The sequence below is a fragment of the Trichomonas vaginalis genome, chromosome V (assembly GCF_026262505.1).
Source record: "Trichomonas vaginalis G3 chromosome V, whole genome shotgun sequence".
Lineage (NCBI taxonomy): Eukaryota > Parabasalia > Trichomonadida > Trichomonadidae > Trichomonas > Trichomonas vaginalis.
In genome coordinates, this window is record NC_067207.1 from 13,969,334 (window position 1) to 13,996,122 (window position 26,789).

The 26,789-nt window shown below is 35.1% G+C and overlaps 15 protein-coding genes and 1 pseudogene across 16 annotated transcripts, besides 5 other annotated features; 4 read left to right on the forward strand and 12 right to left on the reverse strand.

Annotated features, from left to right (window-relative positions):
• Nucleotides 1-21,042: part of a mobile genetic element that runs on past the window's edge.
• On the forward strand, nt 5,993-6,688 carry TVAGG3_0333080 (protein of unknown function, DUF4106 family; the record flags this gene model as incomplete). Its single annotated transcript, XM_051230518.1, has 1 exon — nt 5,993-6,688. The coding sequence occupies one exon, from the start codon at nt 5,993-5,995 to the stop codon at nt 6,686-6,688; it is 696 nt and encodes a 231-aa protein (XP_051100248.1).
• TVAGG3_0333090 (uncharacterized protein) lies at nt 7,241-7,675 on the reverse strand (the record flags this gene model as incomplete). The annotated part of the gene is made up of 1 exon (XM_051230519.1): nt 7,241-7,675. The coding sequence occupies one exon, from the start codon at nt 7,673-7,675 to the stop codon at nt 7,241-7,243; it is 435 nt and encodes a 144-aa protein (XP_051100249.1).
• TVAGG3_0333100 (organellar and viral DNA polymerase type B) lies at nt 8,278-8,750 on the reverse strand (the record flags this gene model as incomplete). The annotated part of the gene is made up of 1 exon (XM_051230520.1): nt 8,278-8,750. A coding segment is annotated over one exon (473 nt), but the record flags the coding sequence as incomplete, so codon positions are not given.
• TVAGG3_0333110 (organellar and viral DNA polymerase type B) lies at nt 9,740-10,284 on the reverse strand (the record flags this gene model as incomplete). Its single annotated transcript, XM_051230521.1, has 1 exon — nt 9,740-10,284. A coding segment is annotated over one exon (545 nt), but the record flags the coding sequence as incomplete, so codon positions are not given.
• TVAGG3_0333120 (uncharacterized protein) lies at nt 10,672-10,998 on the reverse strand (the record flags this gene model as incomplete). Its single annotated transcript, XM_051230522.1, has 1 exon — nt 10,672-10,998. One exon carries the CDS (start codon nt 10,996-10,998, stop codon nt 10,672-10,674), a length of 327 nt encoding a protein of 108 aa, XP_051100252.1.
• Nucleotides 11,239-12,099, reverse strand: TVAGG3_0333130 (uncharacterized protein; the record flags this gene model as incomplete). The annotated part of the gene is made up of 1 exon (XM_051230523.1): nt 11,239-12,099. The coding sequence occupies one exon, from the start codon at nt 12,097-12,099 to the stop codon at nt 11,239-11,241; it is 861 nt and encodes a 286-aa protein (XP_051100253.1).
• On the reverse strand, nt 13,024-13,896 carry TVAGG3_0333140 (DNA/RNA polymerases family; the record flags this gene model as incomplete). The annotated part of the gene is made up of 1 exon (XM_051230524.1): nt 13,024-13,896. A coding segment is annotated over one exon (873 nt), but the record flags the coding sequence as incomplete, so codon positions are not given.
• On the reverse strand, nt 14,064-14,931 carry TVAGG3_0333150 (uncharacterized protein; the record flags this gene model as incomplete). Its single annotated transcript, XM_051230525.1, has 1 exon — nt 14,064-14,931. A coding segment is annotated over one exon (868 nt), but the record flags the coding sequence as incomplete, so codon positions are not given.
• TVAGG3_0333160 (phage tail repeat-like family) lies at nt 14,960-15,544 on the reverse strand (the record flags this gene model as incomplete). The annotated part of the gene is made up of 1 exon (XM_051230526.1): nt 14,960-15,544. The coding sequence occupies one exon, from the start codon at nt 15,542-15,544 to the stop codon at nt 14,960-14,962; it is 585 nt and encodes a 194-aa protein (XP_051100256.1).
• Nucleotides 15,564-15,719, reverse strand: TVAGG3_0333170 (uncharacterized protein; the record flags this gene model as incomplete). Its single annotated transcript, XM_051230527.1, has 1 exon — nt 15,564-15,719. The coding sequence occupies one exon, from the start codon at nt 15,717-15,719 to the stop codon at nt 15,564-15,566; it is 156 nt and encodes a 51-aa protein (XP_051100257.1).
• TVAGG3_0333180 (uncharacterized protein) lies at nt 18,415-19,263 on the forward strand (the record flags this gene model as incomplete). Its single annotated transcript, XM_051230528.1, has 1 exon — nt 18,415-19,263. The coding sequence occupies one exon, from the start codon at nt 18,415-18,417 to the stop codon at nt 19,261-19,263; it is 849 nt and encodes a 282-aa protein (XP_051100258.1).
• TVAGG3_0333190 (uncharacterized protein) lies at nt 19,529-19,891 on the reverse strand (the record flags this gene model as incomplete). Its single annotated transcript, XM_051230529.1, has 1 exon — nt 19,529-19,891. One exon carries the CDS (start codon nt 19,889-19,891, stop codon nt 19,529-19,531), a length of 363 nt encoding a protein of 120 aa, XP_051100259.1.
• On the reverse strand, nt 20,031-20,653 carry TVAGG3_0333200 (annotated as a pseudogene). Its single transcript has one exon. A coding segment is annotated over exon 1 (623 nt).
• Nucleotides 20,954-21,042: a terminal%2Cinverted (terminal inverted repeat of Maverick-3 transposon ID:TVAGG3_0333070).
• Nucleotides 21,043-21,515: 473 nt separating this feature from the next.
• Nucleotides 21,516-21,545: a terminal%2Cinverted (terminal inverted repeat of MuDR-3_TvMULE3 transposon ID:TVAGG3_0333210).
• Nucleotides 21,516-21,908: a mobile genetic element.
• Nucleotides 21,909-22,479: 571 nt separating this feature from the next.
• Nucleotides 22,480-23,274, forward strand: TVAGG3_0333220 (protein of unknown function, DUF4106 family; the record flags this gene model as incomplete). The annotated part of the gene is made up of 1 exon (XM_051230530.1): nt 22,480-23,274. One exon carries the CDS (start codon nt 22,480-22,482, stop codon nt 23,272-23,274), a length of 795 nt encoding a protein of 264 aa, XP_051100260.1.
• A 1,091-nt stretch (nt 23,275-24,365) lies between these two features.
• Nucleotides 24,366-26,789: part of a mobile genetic element that runs on past the window's edge.
• On the reverse strand, nt 25,810-26,229 carry TVAGG3_0333240 (uncharacterized protein; the record flags this gene model as incomplete). Its single annotated transcript, XM_051230531.1, has 1 exon — nt 25,810-26,229. One exon carries the CDS (start codon nt 26,227-26,229, stop codon nt 25,810-25,812), a length of 420 nt encoding a protein of 139 aa, XP_051100261.1.
• On the forward strand, nt 26,248-26,712 carry TVAGG3_0333250 (protein of unknown function, DUF4106 family; the record flags this gene model as incomplete). The annotated part of the gene is made up of 1 exon (XM_051230532.1): nt 26,248-26,712. A coding segment is annotated over one exon (465 nt), but the record flags the coding sequence as incomplete, so codon positions are not given.

A 26,789-nucleotide genomic window follows, 5' to 3' on the forward strand; every position in this document is an offset into this window, starting at 1 on the left:
TTTTTACCCATATGAAATGTACGCCGCTCAGAATATAACGCCAACAGTTTTGGATGCTATGAATGGAAATGTTTCCGAATGGTATAACGAATGCGACAATGCCATTAGAAGGTCAGAAATAGTTCCTGGAACTTACGAATATACAACTGCTGTTTCTTATGGAAACGTAGGTGAGTTTGGAGAAGGTTCTTCAACAACAGTAGATATTGCTTGCGACAGGTTTCATATAATTTCTATTGACAACTCTTTCTTATACGTGGAACAAGACATTGAAATAAAACCTTCTGCAAGTTGTCTGACAAGAAAGGTTGCAATGGAATTTTCTATGTCGGATACCAATATGCTCCAGAAGTTTTCATGGGATATAAGATATATTCTAACTCTGACTTAGTTCAAACAGTAACATGGGCAAACTATGAATGGTTCGCTTGAGAAACTCAGTACAACACACAGCTAGAGAACAAACAACAGCAGTATGCCACCATTGAGAAAATAAGAAGACTTGACCCTAACGTTCCAGGAGTTTATGTTAACCTTTCTGGACAAACTGCAGCAGCAGTAACCAAAGTAAAATTGAAACTTAGAGTTCCTTTGTCATCTTTCCTCATCTTCAGGTTTTTAAGATACTTGCCAAACTGGGCAGGAAAAATTTCTATCGAACTTACTCCAAGCAAAAATAACTTAGTCATTGCACCAACGCAAGACCCATTCACTCTTACAGACGTAAAGGGAGCAAATCAAACGTCATTCGCCGACTTTTGCAAAGACAAAGTTGACTTAGACTTTGGTTTCTCAAACCTCAACACTGAAGTAAACTACTACTTCAATGCTGCTGGAACTGCTTGGGACCCAGTTAAGTTCACATGCGAAAAATTTGAATGCAAGAGAATAGAAAGCAGACTTGCAGTCTATATGTTGGACCCAGATATTTCAAATGCTTTAGCTGCCAAATATATTGCAGTTCCACTTATGTTCCCTATACACCAAATATCTGTCAAAGACTTTGCAGGTGAAGTTGGAAACCAAAGTGCTGACCCAGGTGCAAGAACAGATATTGCTTTAACAACTGCAATGAAACATGCAGATACTATGTTTGTACTGTTCAGACGAACTATAAATGACTATTCTTGCTTCTACAACCCTGGTATTAAATACCATATAAACATAGATGGCAAATACTATCCAAGAGAAGAATATTCTACAGTTGAGGATATGAGGTCATACAACTTGACATTAGATGCTATGAACTTTAACAACAACTTCACAACAACCATTAACCCTGAAATGCAAAGTTCTATTATGCCATATGTGAAAGTATGGACCCATACAGGAGCTCAAAAACTCAATATACAAATGGAGACCGTTCAAACTTTTGGCTTGGCATTCCATTTGCTGACTCAGAAGACTTTATGGGTGGTATTTCAACTGTTGGTACAGTTCAAATACAATATACTGGTGACAGAGACGGTCCAGATGAATTGAAAGCAAAGAAGTTTACAAAACCAATAGCACTTTTCACGGAAGATGCTCTTTTGAAAATTCGTTCGATGAAACCTGCTGGAGCTCCTCAGATTGGCATAAACGACAGCTTCCATCGAGCAGATTTTGGCAGCAGGTCAGTAAGTTGTTCTTGAACTGACTTCTCTCCGTCAAATATTGACAGTACGCCAGTTTTGACATAGTATTGTATTATAAACTTACCTTTAGAAATATCGGTCAGTTTTGTTGTTATATTTTTGTCTGCTTCAAGAACTTTCACCATTTCAGTTATACCAACTTTCTTTGCTTTATGAAAATATTTTGGTTCAGCAAAGACTGCTATTCTATAACATTTTCCATTGTTTGTATAAAGAACTATTCTATCAATGAACTTGTATTGTTTGTGTGTGTAAACTTTGTTCTGCTTCAATTCGAAGAGATACTCAAATACGTCCATCTTTTTATTCTAAGTAAAATGTCATTTCCGAAAAATAGAAGCGTAAGTGTTTCAAAAGGTTTAATGGCGGCAGATGTGAAGTTAAATTCACCAACTCAAACAAACAGTCAAAGTGTTGTTGTCAATGTCAAAGACAGAGATGTTGAAGTGGGGAAACCATACGAAGACGAAGATGGTATAACAATAGTTCCTGTAAAAGAACCAACATACCCTGAAGTTAGCAGAGACTTAAGTTCTGTTGCAGATATTCGAAACGACTACCAACAACTTAAAGACAAACTTAAAACTCAGGAGAAGATTTGTCAAGCTTTAGGTATAATGTTAAACTTGGTCGAACACAACCCTGTAAAAGTGAACTCATATGTCATCGCACCTCATGAAATTTTGAAAGAACTATTGAAACTTTTGACAGAGGCAGACGATATAAACATCAAAGAAATAGAACCCGACATTGCTTGCTGTGGTGTTTCATATAATGTCATTGACAAGATATACGTTATGAAAGGAGGTGAAACGTTGAACTTAAAATATAGTTTCCCAGACGTCATAAAAATATTTGACGACCACAACATTTCATTAAAATTTACTTGCTAAGTAAAAATGTCAAAACTTCTTGAAAGATGTTTGAAGAAAAAACAATATAGACTTTATTTCATGTAAAGGACTTTACACACTTTTGAACGATATGAAAGACCCTGTTTTGTTTTGTTCGTGTAGACAAAGGAAAGTTCTATGTCTTTACAAAATATTTGAACTTCTTAGACAGAGAACTTCAAGAAACGCCATGTGAAAGTTTAGATGAAGTTCTTCTCCACTTTCAGAAAAACTTTTAAATATATGTAAATGGCAGAAGACATAGTGGTTTATACTATTACGACTAAAAACCCTGAGTCATATAATTCTATAACAACAAACTTACAAAGTCCTCAAGGACGATATTGTAAACTGACCTTAAACACGATGACGACTAAAGCCTGTTTGCTCTTTTGACACCAGAAGATTTTATTGTTGTGAATGGTAAAAAATACTCCTTTGAAGATACTTACTCAGATATACCACAACAGGTTTTGTTGACTTATTTAATACTTTAAGGACGGATTAGCATGTGCTGCAACTAGAGCAGGTTTCATTATGTTTGGATGTCCGACTGAGTTTAGTAGAAACGATATGAGCTATAATACAAAACTTATATCTGGTTTTTACTACCAACAGTTTCCTATAACAGGAAAAGGTGTCATACAAGGAATGTCTGTTCCATTGACTTTAAGTACACCTATTTTATATATTGTTTCAAACTTAGGTTCAAAGTGCTATTCGAATGTCGACAGAAACTACTATGACCAAAAGATACTCATGCGTATAAACAACTTTCTCTGCTGGTTGGCCTATTGTTCATTCGAATGCAGAGTTTTCAGCTTTAGTAAACTCAAACACTTTAGCAAACATAAACTTAACCTTAGTTGACGCAAACTTTGTTCCTGTAAAACTTTTATGTCCTATGTATTTGTCAATGACGGCAGAAAGTTTCGAATTGGAAGATGCAACTGGTGAAAGTATTGTACTACAAGAACAACTTCAACAACAAATAGCTCAAGAACAACAAATGCAACAAATGGAACAAAATGCAACAACAAGCTCAAGAACAACAAATAGCTCAAGAATAAAAAAATATTTTTTTTATTTTTTATAAAAAATGTACAGAATAGACGTTTCAGATTTTTATGACTTCCAAGCGTTCAGAAATATGTGTCCATTTAGAGACTATAACAAAGCAGTCGAGAATTTGAAACGTTTAGTCATTTATGTTGACTCTGCCCCAGAATGTTATGTCATGAAAGAATGGGATGTTGTCTTTAACAACCTAAAGCGACAATAGTTTCAGAACAAGAATGTAAACAGAAACTTAAGAAAATAAAAGTCGTACAAGTTGGTATGAAGATGTTAGATGCTTGGGATATCTTATTGTCAAACTTGAAGATTTTTCAGTTCGTGGTATAAAGTTCTATACACCTTCTCCAAACTTCTATTCTATCTTCACTGGATATAAATACGAACAAGTAGAATGGAAAGAAATGTTATAAGAAGCTTGGTTAGCCCATGTCAAAGAAATTATATGCAATGGAAACGAAAGAGTCTATGAGTATATCTTATGTTGGTTTGCAAACATCTTACAACATCCAAGTGCTAAAAATGAAACTGCTCTCATTGTAATTGGAAAACAAGGAACAGGTAAGAACACTTTTCTTTACAGATATCTTATGCAAACTGTTAGAGGCTATTCGAACCCTAATATGACAAACTTAGAAAACATCTGCGGAAATTTAACTCTTCAATAGAGAATATGAAACTATAGTATGTAACGAACTTCAAAGTATAGATACAACAAAGGTTTTAAACTCAGATGCTTTGAAGAGTCTTATAACAGACAAAGTTGGAGTTGTTGAAAGAAAGTATAGAGACCAAAGAGTTTGTGAAAATGTTGCAAATTTCATCATGGTTTCAAACAATGCCGTTCCGATGAAGTTAGAAAGTTCTGACAGAAGATATGTAGTTGTCAGAACGTCAGATTCTCATATGCAAGATACAGAATTTTGACGACTTAGCAGAAACTTTAACACCTAACTTTTACAACCACTTGTTCTCATATTTCATGACATTAGATATTTCAAAGTTCAATCCAAGACAAATTCCACATACCGAAGAGAGACAAACATTGTTAGAAGCAAACAAGAGTGTATATGAACTGTTCATAGATGAAACTGACTTTGAGTGTTTAGATGAAAGGTCATTGTACGATTCGTATAAACAGTATTGTCAAGAGTATGGTTATATGACAGCGTCTAAACGAACATTTTGGCAAATGTCAAAAATCTTTTAGACGTACAGAATGGTGTATATACAAAGAAAAATTTTTCTGAGTAAATTTTAAAAAAATATTTTTTTTATCCGATAGAAAAGATGACGAAATTCATCTCAGTCAACAAGTACATGTCAGGACTTAAAGAAGAACTAGACCCATTCCAATATTTGAATGTTTACTCTACCATTTGAAAAGTCTACATTTGACAAAGTTTGGAACATCGAACCAGTTAAGTTTGCTATTGTGACTAAAAATGGTGCGAAATTTGAAGACTTAGACATAGAAGGTTTGTTAACAGTCAAAGAAAGTTTTGACAGAAGGTTCTCAAACCTTAAAGAAGGCAAAGCATACAAACTTGTTATACCTTATGAACCAAAGAAAGCAGACGACTATGAATATTATGAGTCTAAGATAGTTGAAGTTCAAGGTAAATTGGGTAAAAAGATTTTAGAGTCTAAGCCGGTGTTTGCTCCTAAAGAGGAAGAGAACATTGACATTGACCCAGAAATGTTCTAAAAATAAAATTTTTTATTTTACATGTCAAATTTCTTTTTCTCTGGCTCTGGTTCTTTCTTCTCTTCTTCTACTTTCTCTTCTTTTCTTTTCTCTTTCTCTTCTTCTTTTCTGGTGGAGTTATGTCAAACTTCTCAGAACCATATTTTTGTAAAAGGTCTTTGTCCTTTAATAGCTCTTCTATTCTGTTTTCTATTTCATTTTCAAGAACAGCGCATGTGTCTTCTTTGCATTCTAAGAAGTTTTGTTGGACTTCATCTCTCCAAGAGGCGTCATCTCTGTCAACAAGTCTGTCATTGACAAATTTTAAGACTTCTCTGCTTAAGGTTTTATGGTTCTTGTCATATTCCCAGAAACAGAACTTTAGAACAAATTCACCTTCTTGTTTACACTATGTAAGATTTTATGGTCGACAATGTTTTGCTGTCGAAAGCTTGTCTCGAATATAGATAGCGAAATCGCTAGACATTTTGTAAAAGATAAAAATTTTAATTTTTCTAAAAATATGTTAGAAAAAAGTTTGCTGACATTGACAAGAAATTTGAGAATGTTTTAAATAAGAACAAGAGGAAGTTGGAAAATGCTCAGATAAAACCCATACATGACAAGTTCTTATTTGCTCAGAATGGTATAACAGGTCTAATTGCACCCCTGGGTCGGGTAAGACTTTCACTTATCTTAAAATGGCTGCACAACAACAAGAACTAGATGAGAAGAACCCATTCTATGAGTTAGTAGTCATTTGTAGTACTTCTGGTCAATTTGACCAAACCGTCAATTCGTTCAAAGATATTATAAAAAAGTCTAAGTTAGTATGTATAAAAGACTCTGAGTTGTTAGATTGGATAAAGAAGTACCAAAGAAGAGTTTTGAAGTACAATGCTATAAATGAGTATGTCAATTCTAAGTTTAAAGACCCAAATGAGGAAATGCAGAGAATATTAGAGAAGAAACACTTCAGAAACAAACAGAAAGAGATAGAATACATTTCGAAGAAATTGCAATCTTACGATTGGAAGACTTACCCTCACAGATGTCTTCTTATCTTAGATGACTTTGCTTCTCATCCTTTGTTAAAGAACAGAGAACAAGACATGTGTCGAATTCTTAAGAAGCTCAGACACTTTAACATTTCAGTTGTCATTTGTGTACAGACAGCAAAGAGTTTAAGTAAGGATGTAAAGAGAATACTTACTGATATCATACTTTTCCCCGGATTGTCCGAAGACGATTTCATGGAACTTATGAAAGAGTCCATGGCAGGTAAGTTTGACAGACATGAACTATGGGAGAAGTACAAAGTCATACAAGACCCTCATACTTCTTTCAGAATTCATATCTACGCAAACAAAGTTCAAATTGTAAAAAGTCAAGCGTAAAAATGTAAGTGTTTGAGTCTTAGTCTGTTGTGGTGCTGGGGCTGTCGGTTCTTCTGGCTTTGGAATGGACTCGGTTGGTGGTACGTCGGACATTCGTTTGTGTCCTGTCGGATGGAAGGACTTTTCCTGTCGGAAAGAAAAACTTTTCCTGTCGGAAAGAAAAACTTTTCCTGTCGGAAAGAAAAACTTTTCCTGTCGGAAAGAAAAACTTTTCCTGTCGGAAAGAAAAATTTTTCCTGTCGGAAAGAAAAATTTTTCCTGAAGGTCGGCCAAAAAGTTCTCAATTTTCGAAAATTTGAATGGTTTACGGACGGACAACTGGAAAAATTTTTCCTGTCGGAAGGAAAATTTTTTCCTGTTGGAAGGAAAATTTTTTCCTGTTGGAAGGAAAAACTTTTCCTGTTGGAAGGAAATTTTTTTCCTGTTGGAAGGAAAAACTTTTCCTGTCGGAAGGAAGGACTCGGAATGCCAGAAGGACTCGGACAAGACAATTTACCTTATAGAGCTACCTGAGCCATCTTTGGTGTCAAGCTTGAAAAATAAATGGTTCATTTACTCTTCCTCTTTGAAGTTATCGAAATACTCTGTTATTTTTTCTTTCAGTAGCGGCAAATCTTCTTTGAATGTAAGTATTGTACAACCTTTCATATCATAGTGTGTTTGAGGTAACGTATCTTGAACTATCTGTTTAACATCTTCATTTGGTGTCATTGAAATCGGTAAGTTTTCGCGATAGAACCAATTTCTGTCAGATTTGTAAATCTTAGCTAAGTCGTAAAAGCTTTTGTTGTTTCTTCTGACTAAATGCAACATAACCATATCTCTGTCTTCTTCATTTTCCATCTCTTCAGTGTAAATCATATACTTATAGTTCTTTTCCTTTCCTTTTGGTACCGAACGTGGTATTCTTTTCTGTATGTTTTTGTCTTTTGCTTCAAGCTTGTTCTCTAGCTCTTCACGTTCTTGTCTATGAAGTTCATCTAACATCATGAAAATATAACAAGCGTAACGAGGTGAAGCCCACATTGCAACAGCATTTACTAAAAGTCTATGTACATACCAACCTCTCAAACCATTTGGCAAATTTTGACGATTTTCGTACGGAATCTCGACCCGCGGTTTTCTACCGGTCGCAAACATATGAGGAAATTCTTCTAAAAGTTCTTTTGTCTGTTGGTTTTCAAACCAATGACGTGCTTGCTTTGTAGAACGAAGAGCATTCAAAATACTTTGCATTTGGTACATGTCATCTTTGACCGAACGAATGAGACGGAGTTGTTTGTTATACTGTATGTACTCGTATTCTTCATCTATAGCTTCATGAACGATAGCAGTTGTTGTGTTCTCTGTTGTTGTCATATCTGTCTTTACATACAAAATAAAAAATAAAATAAAAATAAAATTAGCGTTATTTTCTATCTTGTATAAAAGACCAAAAATAAACGCTTTACATGTATTTTTCAGCAACTTCGTCAAATAATTTTATAGCTTTGTCGATCTCATCTACTTCAAACGTTTCTTTACCTCTCGTGGGAGCACCATACATTTTCTCAAACTTTTCAAGTAGTTCTGTTTCAGCAGCTCTCATATCGTTAACAAACACAACCTTAACTCTATTGACTATACTGTCATATCTTTGAGTTATATTAAATGTTCTTCCTATCTTATATCTCTTTGTATTGAAGTCCTTCGGTTTCTGAACGATGTAAAGTAAGCCTTCACTGCAACGTTCTGTATCGAATGAACCATATGTTATGAAATTATATCCAACAACTGGGTCAATCCAGAACAAAACTACTGGTATAAGACTTTTGTCTATAAGATATGCTCTTGTTCCATAGAATCTTACTGATATAATAAGCTCAGGATTTCTTGTCAAAATTTTCTGAGTTGAAGCATTTTTAACCCAGTCGTGTGCTTTCTTTCCTTCAGATAGTGTTAAAATGTCTGACAAAGAATATTTTTTGTATTTCTTTGAGTATCTTACGTTTAAATCACCTATTCTAACCACTTTGGTCTCATTGTCTATCTTTTTAACTGTTTCAAACTCAGTGCTTGTCATTTCCTGTTCTTACATACAAAATAAAAAAATAAAAAAAAATAAAACTAACGCTATTTTTTATTTTTTCTATCTTGTATAAAAGATATGATTTCAGGGAGTTTTTTTACGATTTTCATGAGTTTTATGCAAGACCGAGAAAAGTCGGTCTTGCAATTTTTCACGATTTTCATAGAGTTTTTTTACGATTTTCGAATGGAATCTCTACCCTCGGTTTTCCGAGGGTAGCAAACATATGAGGAAATTCATGAAATTTGGTCATTTTTTCAGCAAAAATATATTTTAGATCTAACCAGGTCCCTCGGTCCCTCGGTCCCTCGGTCAAATGAACTTCTCTGAAAAAGTGTGACAACATGACATTTTGACAACAACACAGGAGATAGATTTCTTCGTCAATGTTTTGTTGAGACTTCATCGTCAATGAGTGTAAATCAGACAAAAATATATTTTAGGTGAAGAGGTGAGATCTCACCTGTTTTCTCACCTCTTTTCTCACCCCATATGTCCTTACTGAAAAAAGTACGTGTTCCATATGTCATTTTACTCAGAATTCAGCAAAAATATATTTTAGGTGAAGAGGTGAGATCTCACCTGTTTTCTCACCTGTTTTCTCACCTCTTTTTCACAAGCGTTTTACATGAATTGTACGATGTATATTTGAAATTCTAAACAGTTTTGTAGCTTCTATTTCTTCTGTCAGTATGTCAAAAGTTTTAACAATGCCGAAGGTTTCTTTATATTTCTTCTTGACATCTGAAAGAAGGAAATCGTCAGCTGTTGGATAGTTTTTGTTTAGAAATGTCAACATGTCCATTTTATCTTCTGCTGGTTTCTCTGCTTCGTCCTTTAAATCAGCATAGTCGTTTCGCATTCTTTCTATCTCTTTGACGGAGTAGTTATATTTCCTCATTGCTGCTTTACATTTAGAACATTGTGGGTTCATTTTAGCATTGTACATTGAAATAAAACCTGCAAGTATGACTAAGGCGTCAATGGTTTTCTTTAACTCAAAAGTTGCTGGTTTTATCTGTTCGTTCCATACTTTACCTCTTTTATCTTTATCTCTTATCTGCCATACACATTTTGCAACTAACGAAACAAAGTTGTCGTAGGTCTTAAATTCTTCAGATTTGTATATGTCAGAGATGTTCTTATATAACATATCGCAATCTTTGTCCATAACTTTGTGGTTGCAATGAAATCCAAGAAACTCATAGTTTACCTTACGTATGAACTTCTTGGTTTCTACTGAGTCAGTTGCTTTGACTTCTATTTCATCGAATTCTGGAATAGTGAGCTTTTGTTGTTGTATTTCAGGAAGTTTAGGTAGATGGTCAATAATATCCTGCATTTCATAAAGATATTCTTCATTTGTTTCATCTTTCGCACTACAGTCTAAATCTCCTTGGAGAAGTTCTTGCTTTATCTTCTGGATTTCTGTTTCGAAAGTATATGAAGAAGGAATGAAGCTTTTCATCTCTACTAACATTGAAGTTGGGTTCATGACTAACGAGTTTGGTGAAGTTGTTGCTAACATGTTCTTACAATAAAAATAAAAAATATTTTTTAAAAAAAACTAAAATATATTTTTTATCTTAAGGAAATTCATGAAAATTCAACGGGTGAGAAAAGAGGTGAGATCTCACCTCTTCACCTAAAATATATTTTTGCTGAGTAAAATGAGTTTTGTGTGTTTTCTACGGTGGAGCCAAAAATGGCTCGACCTCAAAACAAGCATTTCGTGAAGAATATACCAACCCGCGGAATTCCGCGGGTTGCTTTTTATACAAAACATTGACGATGAAGTCTCAACAAAACAAGCATTTTGTGAAGAATATACCAACCGCCGGAATTCCGCGGGTTGCTTTTTATATACAAAATTCAAGAGTTTTGTGTGTTTTCTACGATGGTACAAAAAAATGGTTCATTTACTCACAATATTTTTGTACAAAAAAGGACCCCAAACTTTTAACCTCTCTTCTGCAGCTTCTAATGAAACTTTAGCGAGTTCATATTCTCTAAATTCTCTCTTTAAATCTTCTTGTTCCCATTGGTCTAGTTCGTATGGAGAGTCTCTATAACCAGAACATATCTCACGTTCATGTTCTATTTGTTTTTCATGCATTTTTCTAACTTCTTCTTCGAACAAAGGTTTAGCATTCTCTACTGTATCTTCAAGTTCTTCTTCATCTAATTTCTCTACGTAAGACTTCAATACCGTTATAGGTGCCTTTTGTGAATGTTTCGCCATTAGATTTGTTCGTGAACGTTTTTGCTTCGACTGTCATACTGTTCTTACAATAAAAATAAAAAATATTTTTGGCTTAACCGTCGGACATTCGTTTGTGGCTTAACCGTCGGACCACAACGATAAAAATCTCATTTTAACTCACTTTTTTTCTATCTTAAGGAAATTCATGAAAATTCAAGAGGGTGAAAAAACAGGTGAGAAAACAGGTGAGATCTCACCTCTTCACCTAAAATATATTTTTCAGTACTTTTTCAGCACTTTTCCGTAGTTGTATATGAAAGACAATTCGAGATAAAAGTCATAGTACAATGGTATAATATGCTGCACACCGTTTGTTGTGAACCAGACTTGAAAGTCAGAGAAACTGTTACTAGGTGGTTCGTAGAATTTAGAAGCAAAGTCATAAAAGTCCTTACCGATACACAGAAAACTGTTGTTGCTTGAACTGAAACTTGCATGACACATGACATTTTGAGGGTCGAAGACGTTTCTATAAACTGTCAAATCTGTTGGTGGGAGTATAAATTTAAACGGACCGTCAGGTGGCAATGGTTCGTTCTGGTTTAGTAACCGAAGAAATTGTGCCCAAGAACGTTTGTCCACCCCCCAATATAAAAACTCTGTATCTCTTGGAGGGTTATTTTCAATCCTTTGAAATGAAACTGTGGAATTCATCTTGTCGTATTCTAGTTTCAGATAGTATGTTCCATTTAGTAAAGAGTGGTATTTTTCTTGAAATTCCCAGTAGTATTTGTTCATTTGAGTTTGAAAGTCATTTAGAGTTTTTTCAAGACTTTCGTCTGAACGAATTGTAAAGATTTTCATTTCGTCAAATTTTTCTATTAGACCATCAGAACCTTTATACTGACCATGAAAATATACTGCGAACATAAACGCGTTAGTTCTATTTGAAAACAAAACTCTTCTAAATCCTATTGCCTTTGCATCTGAAGGACTTTGAAGCCAACGAATTGGATAGTCAAACCTGTATGTACGGGATGAAATTTCTTCATCTGAAATATTCCTGCCAGCATTTGTGAAGATATAGTCTAACGGTTTTGTATCTGCTACTTTTGTTCTTTGTTTTTCAACCTGAAGCATTTTATATATGTAAAAATATACTGTTTTAAAAATGTTTTAAAATGGTATGCCATATAGCTTCTTGAATTTGTTAAGAAATATTTTAACGTTTTTTCCATCTGTATCTCTAGTGTTTACATAAGCACAGCCTTCCTTAGTAAAACATACTTGTAATTTCCTATAGTTTACGCCGGTATAAAAGTAGAAAGAGTCCTGTTCTTCGCTATAGTAGTAAAACTCAAACGTATGCTTACCATAGTCTGTAATTTCAATTGTTTCATCTTCTAGTTCGTCGACAAATTCGAATACTATATCTCCAAATTTGCCTTTGTTCTTATTGTTTTCAGAACGAGTAACCCAACGTAAATTTTCAAGTCTATTGTCATTTCTTATATGGTTTATATGGTCTACAAAAGGTAGATTGTTAGAGTTCGGTATAAAATGAGTTGCAATGACAACATGTTTAAGATAGTTTTTTCCACCCATCCTCATAATAGCATATCCTTTATTTCCCTCACATTCGCTTAAAACTCTTTTTGTCTTTTTGTTTCTGACTTCAAATGACTCACAACAGTGAATTTCATATTTCTCATCTAACAAACAAGTTTCCCAACGGTCCTTTCCAACAAACTCAGCGTACATTTCAAATAAAATAAAAAAATATTTTTTTTGAAAAAATGTTTTATTTCATGCAATGTTTTATTTCATGCAATGTTTAACTATTTCACCATCTTCTTTAACACCCCAATATTTCCTTTTCGATATTACATGAACTTCGGAAAATACCTTGTCTAGCTTAAAACAGCCCATCTTCTCACCGACTAAACCCATTTCAATGAGTTTGTTGTATCCTTCTTCGTTCGTCATGAGTGCGTCAATGTTCTCATAGTATACCTTCACTTTGGATTTAACTTCCGAGAAAAATTTGTTGTAGTTGTCAAGGACTGCCTTTGCGAACTGAGGATAGGACCAATGTTCGACAATAGGTTTTACTGTGGTTACTAAGCCACATTGACCTTCGGTGAACTCGTATTTCAAAACAAAAGGGGAGAACCTTTCAACAAAGTTGTCGACCTTCTCATAGTGTTTACTCTTCATCTTTTGAGGTTTCTTAATGAAATATCCCCATGTCGAATTCATAAGCAATTTGATTGTCATTGCAAGTTTGGGGTTTGAAGCTTTCCTAATATCATAGAGTTGTTGTATGACCTTTCCAACTGTATAGTTCCTTCCCGGGAACTCTCCATCTTCGTTTGGAATTCCAGTCGGGATATATTGGACGAACCTCATGTACGCAGCGTTAAGGTCGACATAGTATATTTTTTCATATGAGTCGAACTTATCGCATCCAATCGGCCCAGTTCGTGGAAATTCAAGTGAGTCTCTTATCTTTTGAGAAACTTCTCCTGTTATCTCATAAACATCGTCGAAGCAACCTGTTTCATATAAAACCTTCTGACCTAACTCAGATGCTCTCCAATACAATTTGACGTCGACTGGATGCCTCAATGGAAGTTTGTTTATAGCATCTTGAAGTTCTTGCAACCTCATTGGAAGTTCTTCTGGTTCAGGTTGGTATCCGAACAATCCAACTCCTTTTGGAACTGTGTACTTCTTTTGTGCTATAACTTTGTCTGGAACAACTTTTGGTCTTACCAACAATGAAAAGTTTGTTTCGTCTTTTGGTACAAAAGTTTCTGTCAGCTTGTCATCTGGAATTGGTTCCAACAAACCTTTCTCGAAAAGAATGTTAACAGCTCTGACAATGTTGCACTTACCTTTTCCGAACAATGGGTTTGTAAGACTTTCGTTCAACATGAAGTGGTTGTGGACAAGTACAATCTTCAACCATGGCAATTTGAAGTCAACAACATAGTCGTCATGTGAAGAACCTTTCTCAGTCGGAATGTTGACTCGGATATTCACATTTGCCAACGGTGCAATTTTTGTCAATTGACCTCTGAGAATGTACCTTGTTTTCACACATGACTCAAGATACTTCATCTTCTCATCTGTAACAAGACCAGAGTTCCTGAGACATGTAAGAATACAAGGTTCATTGACAATTTTTTCAATTGAATTGTAAATTCCATACCTTGTTAAGTCAATGTCAGACTTATTTCTGAACGGGAAATACCCAGCATGTTGTCTGACTGCTTGAGGGTTGGGTTGGTACCATTCGAACTTCACGCTTGCAATTCCTTCAATTGCATTCAAAATATCTGAGTCGGAGTCAACCATTTGTTCTCTCTTTGTAGTCTTGAAAGCGTCAAGAAGTTGTGCGGCTGTTGTGACATTGCCATGTGCATAGTATATGTGACCATCTAAATCTGTTACGGTTAGTCTGAGATTGTATCCTTTCTTATTTCCGTCTTGAATTGCAGCAAGTACTCCCATGAAGCCTTCTTTGTTCTTTCCTTCGTCAAAGTTAACTGTAAAGGTTCGACCAGATGTAATTTTACTTCTAACTTCACGATACTTTTCATATGCATATCTTGTTCTTTCCATGGGGGCATGTGCATCTTCACCTTTTCCTTTTTTCCTTCTCAAAGGATGCAATTGTTCGTCATGTTTCCAGTAGAATCTGGCAAAGCCGTCGTGTCCTTCAACTTGAGGCTCATTAACATCGAAAGGCATGTCCATAAGACGCTCTTCTTCTAACCTCTCTAGTCTGTTTGGATAATTTGCGCGTGCTGTTTCCAAGTCCATTTCGTAGCGAAGACCAGCCAGTTTGTCATAGACTTTTATGGGTCTTCCCTTCCTATATTTAAAATTCTTTGAAACTCTCCAACCATATCTTTCTAACTCTGCTTTTATTCTAGCAGACCTTCTATCCATTCTATACGGGGGCATTTTATAAAAATAAAAAAATGTTTTTTCTTTACTTTACATAACCACCGGCTACCATAAGTCTTTGACGCCAACCCATACCAGCTAATGAAGGTTGACTTGGTTTAGTTTGAAAACTAACCTTTGGTTTTGGTTTATCTTCAGTTTTTGGCTTCCCTTCTTCTATTGGTTTTTCGTCACTTTTCGGTTCATCTGACTTTACCTCACTTGCTTGAACAGTTGTGTCGTCAACATCTTCATAAATGTCATATGCCATTTGTTTTTGTTTTCCTTTCAACTTTTTGTGTTTGTTGTAAAGTTTAGAATATTTCGACTCTAAGTCAATGAGATGTTCTATAATGAACTGTTGGTCAGTGAAGTAAACTTTTCCATCTGTTGTCTCGAAAGCTCCTTCAGACTTCAATATTTTATTTGTGAGAGTCTGTTTCTTTTTTGAGATACTAGCCGTTCCATTTTTATGAAAAGTGACTTTGTAGTTAGAGTTTGTATTTCCAGACCTGGCACTTTCTATTATTGAATTTTTCTCTTCATCTGTAAGTTCTTTGACAGGTTTTGACAATGGTTCTGAACTTTTTGTTTGTGGTGTCAAATCTACCGTTTCAACTTCTTCGGTCATTTCATCTCAGTAAAAAATTTTAGTTTGGTTTGTTTTCAACTGGTTGTTGTTGTTTTTTAAGTCGGTCTAAAACTTCCTGAGGTATAGGAAGAACTTGACAAACACGTGGTTGTGTAACTGCTGGAAGCCGACAAATCCATCTTGAGCCCATTTGTCTCAATGCTGTATTGTTCATTTCATCTCAGTAAAAAATTTTACATTCCCCACGTTTGAGGTGGTTGAGGTTTTGTTGTTTACCCACTGTTGTGCATGGTTATATCCTCTGTTAAAGAATCTTTCACCTTGGTCCATGTAGTGCCCTGCTTGGTTATAGTAGTCATTTGCTTTGTTATAGTAGTTTCCTGCTTGTCTTCCTACATTGTCCATCCATCCTTGAACTTTTCCTCTTGTTTCAGGATTTGGAATAAGATTTGCTGCATCTCGTGCTACCTCCCAACCTTTCTGTACAGTTTGTATAATAGGTTGTGCTTTCTCTTTCAGTATACCTAATGTACTCAAAATCTTCCTTCCAATTCCAAATGCACCTCTGGCTATTGTTCCCACTGCGGGAAAAATCTAGATGCGACTCCTGCTAATGCGCCAAATAAACCCATTTCTTATGGGTTAAAAATGACGAATTCAAACAAGGACCCGTATGTTTCTAAAGCGACAAAGAAAGCACTCATGGTAAAAATCTTTAGTTCAACACCAAATGCTTGGTTTATGGATATCTTGGAAAACATTCCGAGATATAGAGAAGATGGACCTCCATACTGGCTAATATTTGTCGGTCAAAATACAAGATACTGTGAAGCCATACCATTATGGTCCAAAAATATTTTAGATGTGAAAACTGCTTTGACAATATTCGTTGACAAATACCATCCAACAAAACTGACATCTGACTGTGAAAGTTCTTTCAAATCAGACGATATTAAAAACTATCTGCGTTCAAAAAATGTAAACCAATATTTCATTGTCGACCAAAACCATTCTGCTCTTGGTGTCATTGACAGTTGTATAAAAATCTTAAGAGACTTAAATCAACCACAAGGTGGTGAGGTAGATGAAATGTCATATGACGACAAGTATAGACACTTCTCCATGGCAAAGATGAGACAAGTTTTAAATATTTACAATAGCCGTAAACAAAAAGGTTTGGGAAACCACTCCCCCGAAGAAATGAAAAACAACCCGACTTAGAGAAAGACTATATATTTAATAGTTTAGTCAAAAGAGACAAACAAGAAAGAATGCCAGGCTTCAAACTTAAGAAAGGTGACAAAGTAAAAATAGAAATACCTAAACGCGACCCATATGAAAATACTATTGACTATGACAACAATGGGAACTCGACAGGTACTCACATTCGTGTTCGTAAAAATAGAAGAAAGTATACAAGAGAATATTATGAAGTTTTAGGCAAACATGGCAAAATGTACAGACTGCAAGCAGAAGATAAAACTACTATTGTCAGACCTCGTTTCAAACTTGTTAAGGTTCAAGGTGGTATACTTTCAAAGACAGTTCCTAACAAATATAAGACAACTCCTGACGAATATGCTAAAGAAGTTGAAAATGACGACTAAGCATTTCTATACCATGCGTAAACTGTCATGTAAGGTGGCATGTAGTCTTTACTTTGTCCCGTTGTTTGCGTATATCCTGTAATGCGATGTGTATGGCTTCCTCCTCCCTGAGTGTCATCCCAGTAACAATTTATAGCAAACTTAACGTCGTCTTTAACATCATATCCTTTACCTTTTGTCATTCCTGTCCAATCCCAATATCTATGCTTATGCCAACCTGCTTCAGCTGTACTTAAATCTATGTAGTGACTGTGTGCAGGTAAGTTTTCACCTGAAATCGTTTTACTTCCACCTGTTTCCTTTGAAGAGTTTGCACAATACAAAAACCTGTCGACTATTTGAGTCCAAGTTCCGAGACCAAGTACTACTTCTGGTCTGGTAGAGTTCATTGACGTGTAAATAGAACCTATAGGATATAGTGTTTGAAGTATTTCTGTCTTTAATGTTTGAAGCTCTGTTTTGTCTGCTTTCTTATATAACTTTTCTTCAAGTTCATTTACGTCAGAGATGCTATGTCTATGATATTTTTGTGGGTATGTTCCTTCTGTCCATGCGAAAATATACTCTTTTGTTGCATCTACATATCCAGCTATCCATGTCGAGTCTGCTTTTGTATTCCTTAACTCTGTAACACCTTTCTCAAGCTCTTTCAACTGTTGTCCATCTTCCATTAAACCTCTGGTATGACTTGAAACCGTTTGTGTCAACATATCTACAGTTTCTTTGTCGGCTTTAAGGTCTAAACATCCTGAAACCCACCCTGTATTGGCTTTACCTTCTAAAATCTTCGATGTCCGTTCATGGTACCATTCAACCATTTCTTTAATTTTTTCATCTTTTTCATCCACATATTCCTTATTGCCTTCTTCACTAACCCACTAGCCAGATATGCTAACTCATCGTCAACATACTCTTTGTCAGCTTTCTTTTCAACATCCTCTTTTGTTGCATATGTTGCATCTGCTCTGTCATGTTCTTCTTGAACTTTTTCAATGACATACTCTTTGTCAGCTTTGTTGTCAATATCTGCCTTCAAAAGAAGTTCATCTATAGGTTTCTCGTTTAAAGTTCTTTTGTTGGATTTATACAAACAGTATGGTTCTTACTGTCTTGAAACAGAAACTCATCTGTCATTGGGTTTATCGTCAGTTTTAAGTTTCCTTCTTTCAATGACTCAGATATCTTAGAATAGTTTGAAAAGTTTGTTGTGTTCTTATTTAGAGCTTGCACAATGAGTTGTCGGTTGTGTTGTATTTCTCTCATAGACGCTGTTTCTTTCGACATTTTTATTCTAGATAAAATATGCTTTCAATAGAAAAAGAAAATTCAAGAGTTGCTACAACTAAACCATTAGATGAACTTTTTACGAATGTCGGTCAAAAGTTTGAGACAGAGACCGTAAAGCATGAAGGCTATCGTTTTGACTACCCACTAAGATGGCTAAGAGACCCATCCGTCACAAAAGCTATTGGCTTTCGTAGAATGAAGTTCATTTCAGAAGCCATACATGGTTTCCCATTTACGGTCGCTTTTGAAGTTCGATACTATAACAAAGAAAAACGTACGTATGAGAAATTTGAACAGGGAAAACTTTTACAAGTGAATTTGCTTGTAAACTTAGAAACAACTCTTCAAGCTTTTCAAGAAAAAATAAACGATATCTATCTCGAATATGCAAAACAGTACAACATTGACGAAGGAGAGTACCATCTCGATATTGTTTATGACAGGAAAAATGCAACTGTTAAAATCGATAGAATAGAAGACCTTGGAGAAGACGTTTATATTTCTACAAAATATAACAACTTGGCATGGTATAGATTTTTGAGGATGTTAAATCAGCCTGCAGAATATCCAGTACACCCGAACTTTTATGAAGTCGAAAACCCTAATGGAACATATGAAAATGTTTTCGACTCAGATGCTATTATAGTTCATGCTTCATTTTCTGGTGCACAAAACTCTTTTTTATGCTTGGCAAATGACTTTTACGAAAAACCTACAAAGCTATACGAACCACCAAGTGGAAGTATTTCAGACTTTCAAGTATGGTTTACTACAGATGGAAGAAAGAGAATAATTCCATTATACCACGCGTTTTACTTAGAACTTAGTTTCATATACAACTACTATCGAACGGTAAAAATATGATTTTTTAATACGGTTGAGGTGTTGGATTTGGTTGCCAACTAGACTGTGGTGCAGGTTCAGGCTGTTGTATAACAGGAGCTTGTTCTTCTGGTTCAGGGTCTTTAGGTATAATACCAACGAACTGACCTACTCTTTTGCCAATATTTTTGACTCCGTTCCATACTCCTCTTCCGACAGATTTTATTCCATTCCATATACCTCTTCCAACATTTCGAAAGAAGTTTCCTATTCTTCCAAAGAAACCCATTTTACTATATGTAAAAATCTAATGTCCACCTAGTCTCTTACGTTTCCTGTTGAGTTCCATAGCATTTTTTAACTGGAGCTCATACATTCTATTTCTCCTCTGGTAGAAAACATACTCTGGGTCAACTCCTGTGTTCGCGTCATCTGCATAGAGTTGTTTATATCCCACTTCAGGGTTTGTATAAAACTCTTTCCATCTCATATTTGCATACCATGGTGGCAAACCTAACGCAGCGTCATTTGACATGGCAGTTTGCATTTGTACATCTGTTGGCACTTGACCATAGTTTGCCATTGCAGTTTGTATTCTAACTTCATTTGGAATATTCTCTGGGTTTGGTTGTCCAGGTTGCTGTGCATTCGCTAAGTTCTGTGCGTCCATTTAATATTAGATAAAAATATCTCTTACGAGTACATATACTGAACATTTGCAGACATTGGTTCATCTTCATATTCTCTGTACTTTTCTGCCACGTCAAATAAGTAAATGACACAATGGAAAAAACCTAAAACAAGTAGTCCTATTTCAAACCACATTTACTTACCAATAAAATTTCTTTGTTGTGACACTTTCTCCAGTTTATAGGACCTCTCTCATATTCTATCTTATCGTATCTAAACTCATAGTCATGTATGTCCTCTAACCATCTCATAACGGTTTCCAAACCACTTTTATCGGATGTAAAGTAAAAGCATGGATGGTTATGTAAAACGTCTAAAGTTTCTAAAGAGTCTCTCAAAGTCCAGTCTACTTGGTATTGAAAATCCCATGTGTTATAGAACGGCGGGTCTACTATAAAGAAAACATTTTCCTTGTCTTTGTATTTTTCATACAACTCTGTCCAACGACATCTCACAAACTCTATACCCTCAGTATATTTTTCTATGTTCTCTTTGAAAACCTTTGTATAGTTAAGATATAAAACTTTTGACATAAGTGTTTCAATGTCATGAACTCTTATAGCACCACTAATAATAGTCTAGAAGATATACTATCCCAGTCAATATACTCTGCTTTTTTCAAAACCTCTCTGACAGTATTTTTCTTATCTAATGGTATACGTTCCATCTTACCTATAGGTATCTTTTCTTTTAACTCTTTCAATATTTTGTTTGTGTCTGGTATATGTTTGAGACGGTTCATATAGTTGTCGAAGTCATTGCATATAATCTTTGAGTCAGGAAATACAGTATGGCACAAATGAGATATATAGAAACTTCCACCGAACAAATCTACAAATGTTAGACCATTCGGTAGTTTCTTAAGTTCTCTCAATAGAATATCTTTACATCTACTCTTATTTCCAAAGAAGGGTAACGGTGGTTTTGTAAAATTCATTTTATATATATATAATAAAAATGTTTTTACCTGAAAAGTGACAGAAAAGTGACAAAACATGAAAACATATATATTTTGTGAAAAGCTCCTGGAAGACCCGTATATAAGAACTTCATTTATACTAAACATCTTCGGGGCTAGAGGGCACGAAGTGCCTGGAAGCCCCAATCCCTTTTTTTTTTTTTTCATATTTTGAACATTTTTTATTTTTGTTTAAAACTTAAAATTTTGCGAATTTAATATAATTTATAAAATATAATACGTATATATATTTAAAATACACTAAATTTAATTGTTAATTGACGTTTTTGGGAATGAATTTTATCAAAACATGCCTGAATCCGAAAATTTGAAAGAACGAATTACACAATCATATATGTAGAATTCAAAATACAAACTTAAAGATTGTATACGTTTAAAATTATTCAGATTGTGTTTGATTTCCACTCATTCTGTTTCTTTTGAACTCTAACACTAACATTTCATGATGATTACATGATCCATTTATACATGGTTGAATTGTTCCAGATTCTACCAGAAAATCAATCCAAATTTCTCAATGCATTCATGTTGATTGGACAAAATTTAAAATTTATCAGCCTGTTTCCAGAGAAACTCATATATTCCCTAATGAAATGTAATTTTTGCTACATTTATTTCAATCAAAGAGTAGGGGTAATTTTAGCTAAAAGTGACACACCCGTGAAGGGTGTGATTACCGATCGGTAATTTCGACAGTTTAGAATTTAAAATTTTTTATGGAACTGTTGCGAGTTTCATAAAGAATTTAAGGAATATAAGCAAAGATTTGAATCAAAATCTTAGACCTAAGCCGCTCGATTCGCTCGCGGCTTCCGCGAATTACAGATCAGCAAAGATTTGAATCAAAATCTTCGAACTAAGCCGATCGCTTCGCTCGCGGCTTTCTTTATTATTTTAAATTTGCATATTTCCATCAAAAGTTCATAAGGTAAAAAATTTCGTTTATATTATTGCAAAATAAAATCTTCATTATCAAAATAATATTAAATGATAATATAATATAATTTATAAACAACTAAAAAAAAGGTATTGGGGCTTCCAGGCGCGTTGCGCCCTCTAGCCCCTGAAGATGTTTAGTATAAAACCGCTTTTTAACTTCACTTAAAATGCCACGTAAGCTACGTAAGAATATACGTAAGAGGAAGAGAGCATTGAAACATCCAATAGTAAGACTGACACCACAACAACAGTTGCAACAACAAATGCTGAATGACCCCACTATGTTGCAACAAATGTCAAACAATCCTATGCTTTTAAACCGAGTTGTTGGTGCACAGAGTGGAGGTTTAAGAGCGGCACTTTTAGCGAAAATGGCAGGCTATGGTGGAGCTGCAGACGGAACAGCCTATAACCCTCAAAGTCAAATAAATTTGAGTTCACTCAAAAATCAAATAGCAGATGTCAAAAAGTCAAACATAGACATACAGAAGCAAATAGGTGAAAACGAAAAGAAACTAGAATATGACAGACACACAAAGAAACTCAATGAGTTAAACGTAGAGAAAAAGAAGAAAGAAGAACAACTGAAAGAACTAAGTACAGAGGAATATGCGAAAAAAGTGTCAGAAAAAGCAGCAGAAGTAGCAAAAATGGAACAAGATGTCATAAATTTGAAAAACCATACTACTCGATATAAAGTACTGAAAGATGAAGAGATAAAACAAAAAGCCCTGAAGACATATATGGATAGTGATGAGTATAAAAAAGAAGTTGAAGCAAATGTAAAGGCAGAAAAACTTTTACAGTTGCAAAACCAAACCGTACAGTATGAAAACTTAGCACAAGAAAGTAAAAATAACGACGCAGCCATGCAAAAGGCAATGAAAAGCGCGGAATATATAAAAGCTAACAATGACTGGTTAGATGCCCAAGCCAACGCCAAAGCAGCCCAGCTTATAGGGTCAATAAGGACAAAAATACAAGCGGATGAAGACAGTTCAAATGAAACTTTAACAAATGCTGACTTTAAGAACGCCTTCGAAGCTCTTCATAGTAAGGTGAAACAAGTGAACGACTTCTCATCTGGAAAGAAACTGAAGTCTGAAGGTTTCGACAAAGAGTTAAGAGAAGTAGCACAAAATATGACGAAAATAATAGATCCAGCAACGAGACAGGCAGTTCAAAGTGCCTATGACGCCGTTAGAGCAACTGTTGTGAAAAGTCAAGAAAAAGAGTTACAACAGACCAAAACAGACCTAGTAAATGCTTTCTTAAAAACGAAAAGTCAGGTAGGACATTACGCTGCAGATGGAACATATGTGCCAGCTGGTGGAACTTATATACCACCAAACCCTCCAAGAGAAGCACCTGCACCAGGACTACCTAAAACATTTACGAAGAAGTCTCAACAAAACATTGACGAAGAAGTCTCAACAAAACATTGACGAAGAAGTCTCAACAAAACATTGACAAGAAAGTTCATGAGAAATTAGATGAAGAAGTCTCAACAAAACATAGACAAGAAAGTTCATGAGAAATTAGATGAAGAAGTCTCAACAAAACATTGACGAAGAAGTCTCAACAAAACATTGACAAGAAAGTTCATGAGAAATTAGATGAAGAAGTCTCAACAAAACATTGACAAGAAAGTTCATGAGAAATTAGATGAAGAAGTCTCAACAAAACATTGACGAAGAAGTCTCAACAAAACATTGACGAAGAAGTCTCAACAAAACATTTACGAAGAAGTCTCAACAAAACATTGACGAAGAAGTCTCAACAAAACATTGACGAAGAAGTCTCAACAAAACATTGACGAAGAAGTCTCAACAAAACATAGACAAGAAAGTTCATGAGAAATTAGATGAAGAAGTCTCAACAAAACATAGACAAGAAAGTTCATGAGAAATTAGATGAAGAAGTCTCAACAAAACATTTACGAAGAAGTCTCAACAAAACATTGACGAAGAAGTCTCAACAAAACATTGACGAAGAAGTCTCAACAAAACATTGACAAGAAAGTTCATGAGAAATTAGATGAAGAAGTCTCAACAAAACATAGACAAGAAAGTTCATGAGAAATTAGATGAAGAAGTCTCAACAAAACATTGACAAGAAAGTTCATGAGAAATTAGATGAAGAAGTCTCAACAAAACATTGACGAAGAAGTCTCAACAAAACATTGACGAAGAAGTCTCAACAAAACATTGACAAGAAAGTTCATGAGAAATTAGATGAAGAAGTCTCAACAAAACATTGACGAAGAAGTCTCAACAAAACATTGACGAAGAAGTCTCAACAAAACATTTACGAAGAAGTCTCAACAAAACATTTACGATGAAGTAACTTCATCTAGTGAAAGTAGTGGCAATGAAGGAAAAAGAAGAGTTAAAAACTCAGTCAGGAAGAAAGTAAAGCTTGGTCCACGTGGGTTCTATTATGACATATAAATCCAACTATTCTATATTTTTACCCATATGAAATGTACGCCGCTCAGAATATAACGCCAACAGTTTTGGATGCCATGAATGGAAATGTTTCCGAATGGTATAACGAATGCGACAATGCCATTAGAAGGTCAGAAATAGTTCCTGGAACTTACGAATATACAACTGCTGTTTCTTATGGAAACGTAGGTGAGTTTGGAGAAGGTTCTTCAACAACAGTAGATATTGCTTGCGACAGGTTTCATATAATTTCTATTGACAACTCTTTCTTATACGTGGAACAAGACATTGAAATAAAACCTTCTGCCAAGTTGTCTGACAAGAAAGGTTGCAATGGAATTTTCTATGTCGGATACCAATATGCTCCAGAAGTTTTCATGGGATATAAGATATATTCTAACTCTGACTTAGTTCAAACAGTAACATGGGCAAACTATGAATGGTTCGCTTTGAGAAACTCAGTACAACCACAAGCTAGAGAACAAACAGACCAGTATGCCACCATTGAGAAAATAAGAAGACTTGACCCTAACGTTCCAGGAGTTTATGTTAACCTTTCTGGTTCAGATGGAACTGCTGCCACTAAAGTAAAACTGAAACTTAGAGTTCCTTTGTCATCTTTCCTCATCTTCAGGTTTTTAAGATACTTGCCAAACTGGGCAGGAAAAATTTCTATCGAACTTACTCCAAGCAAAAATAACTTAGTCATTGCACCAACACAAGACCCATTCACTCTTACTGTAGCTGGAACTGGTGGAGCCAAGTTCTGTGACTTTTGCAAAGACAAAGTTGACTTAGACTTTGGTTTCTCAAACCTCAACACTGAAGTAAACTACTACTTCAATGCTGCTGGAACTGCTTGGGACCCAGTTAAGTTCACATGCGAAAAGTTTGAATGCAAGAGAATAGAAAGCAGACTTGCAGTCTATATGTTGGACCCAGATATTTCAAATGCTTTAGCTGCCAAATATATTGCAGTTCCACTTATGTTCCCTATACACCAAATATCTGTCAAAGACTTTGCAGGTGAAGTTGGAAACCAAAGTGCTGACCCAGGTGCAAGAACAGATATTGCTTTAACAACTGCAATGAAACATGCAGATACTATGTTTGTTCTTTTCAGACGAACTATAAATGACTATTCTTGTTTCTACAACCCCGGTATTAAATATCATATAAACATAGATGGCAAATATTATCCAAGAGAAGAATATTCTACAGTTGAAGATATGAGGTCATACAACTTGACATTAGATGCTATGAACTTTAACAACAACTTCACAACAACCATTAACCCTGAAATGCAAAGTTCTATTATGCCATATGTGAAAGTATGGACTCATACAGGAGGTCAAAAAACTCAATATACAAATAGAGACCGTTCAAACTTTTGGCTTGGCATTCCATTTGCTGACTCAGAAGACTTTATGGGTGGTATTTCAACTGTTGGTACAGTTCAAATACAATATACTGGTGACAGAGACGGTCCAGATGAATTGAAAGCAAAGAAGTTTACAAAACCAATAGCACTTTTCACGGAAGATGCTCTTTTGAAGATTCGTTCGATGAAACCTGCTGGGGCTCCTCAGATTGGTATAACGACAGCTTCCATCGAGCAGATTTTGGCAGCAGGTCAGTAAGTTGTTCTTGAACTGACTTCTCTCCGTCAAATATTGACAGTACGCCAGTTTTGATATAATATTGTATTATAAACTTACCTTTAGAAATATCGGTCAGTTTTGTTGTTATATTTTTGTCTGCTTCAAGAACTTTCACCATCTCGGTTATACCAACTTTCTTTGCTTTATGAAAATATTTTGGTTCAGCAAAGACTGCTATTCTATAACATTTTCCATTGTTTGTGTAAAGAACTACTCTGTCAATGAACTTGTATTGTTTGTGTGTGTAAACTTTGTTTTGCTTCAATTCGAAGAGATACTCAAATACGTCCATCTTTTTATTCTAAGTAAAATGTCATTTCCGAAAAATAGAAGCGTAAGTGTTTCAAAAGGTTTAATGGCGATGGCAGATGTGAAGTTAAATTCACCAACTCAAACAAACAGTCAAAGTGTTGTTGTCAATGTCAAAGAAAGAGATGTTGAAGTGGGGAAACCATACGAAGACGAAGATGGTATAACAATAGTTCCTGTAAAAGAACAACCAACATACCCTGAAGTTAGCAGAGACTTAAGTTCTGTTGCAGATATTCGAAACGACTACCAACAACTGAAAGACAAACTTAAAACTCAGGAGAAGATTTGTCAGGCTTTGGGTATAATGTTAAACTTGGTCGAACACAACCCTGTAAAAGTGAACTCATATGTCATTGCACCTCATGAAGTTTTGAAAGAACTATTGAAACTTTTGACAGAGGCAGACGATATAAACATCAAAGAAATAGAACCCGACATTGCTTGCTGTGGTGTTTCATATAATGTCATTGACAAGATATACGTTATGAAAGGAGGTGAAACGTTGAACTTAAAATATAGTTTCCCAGACGTTATAAAAAT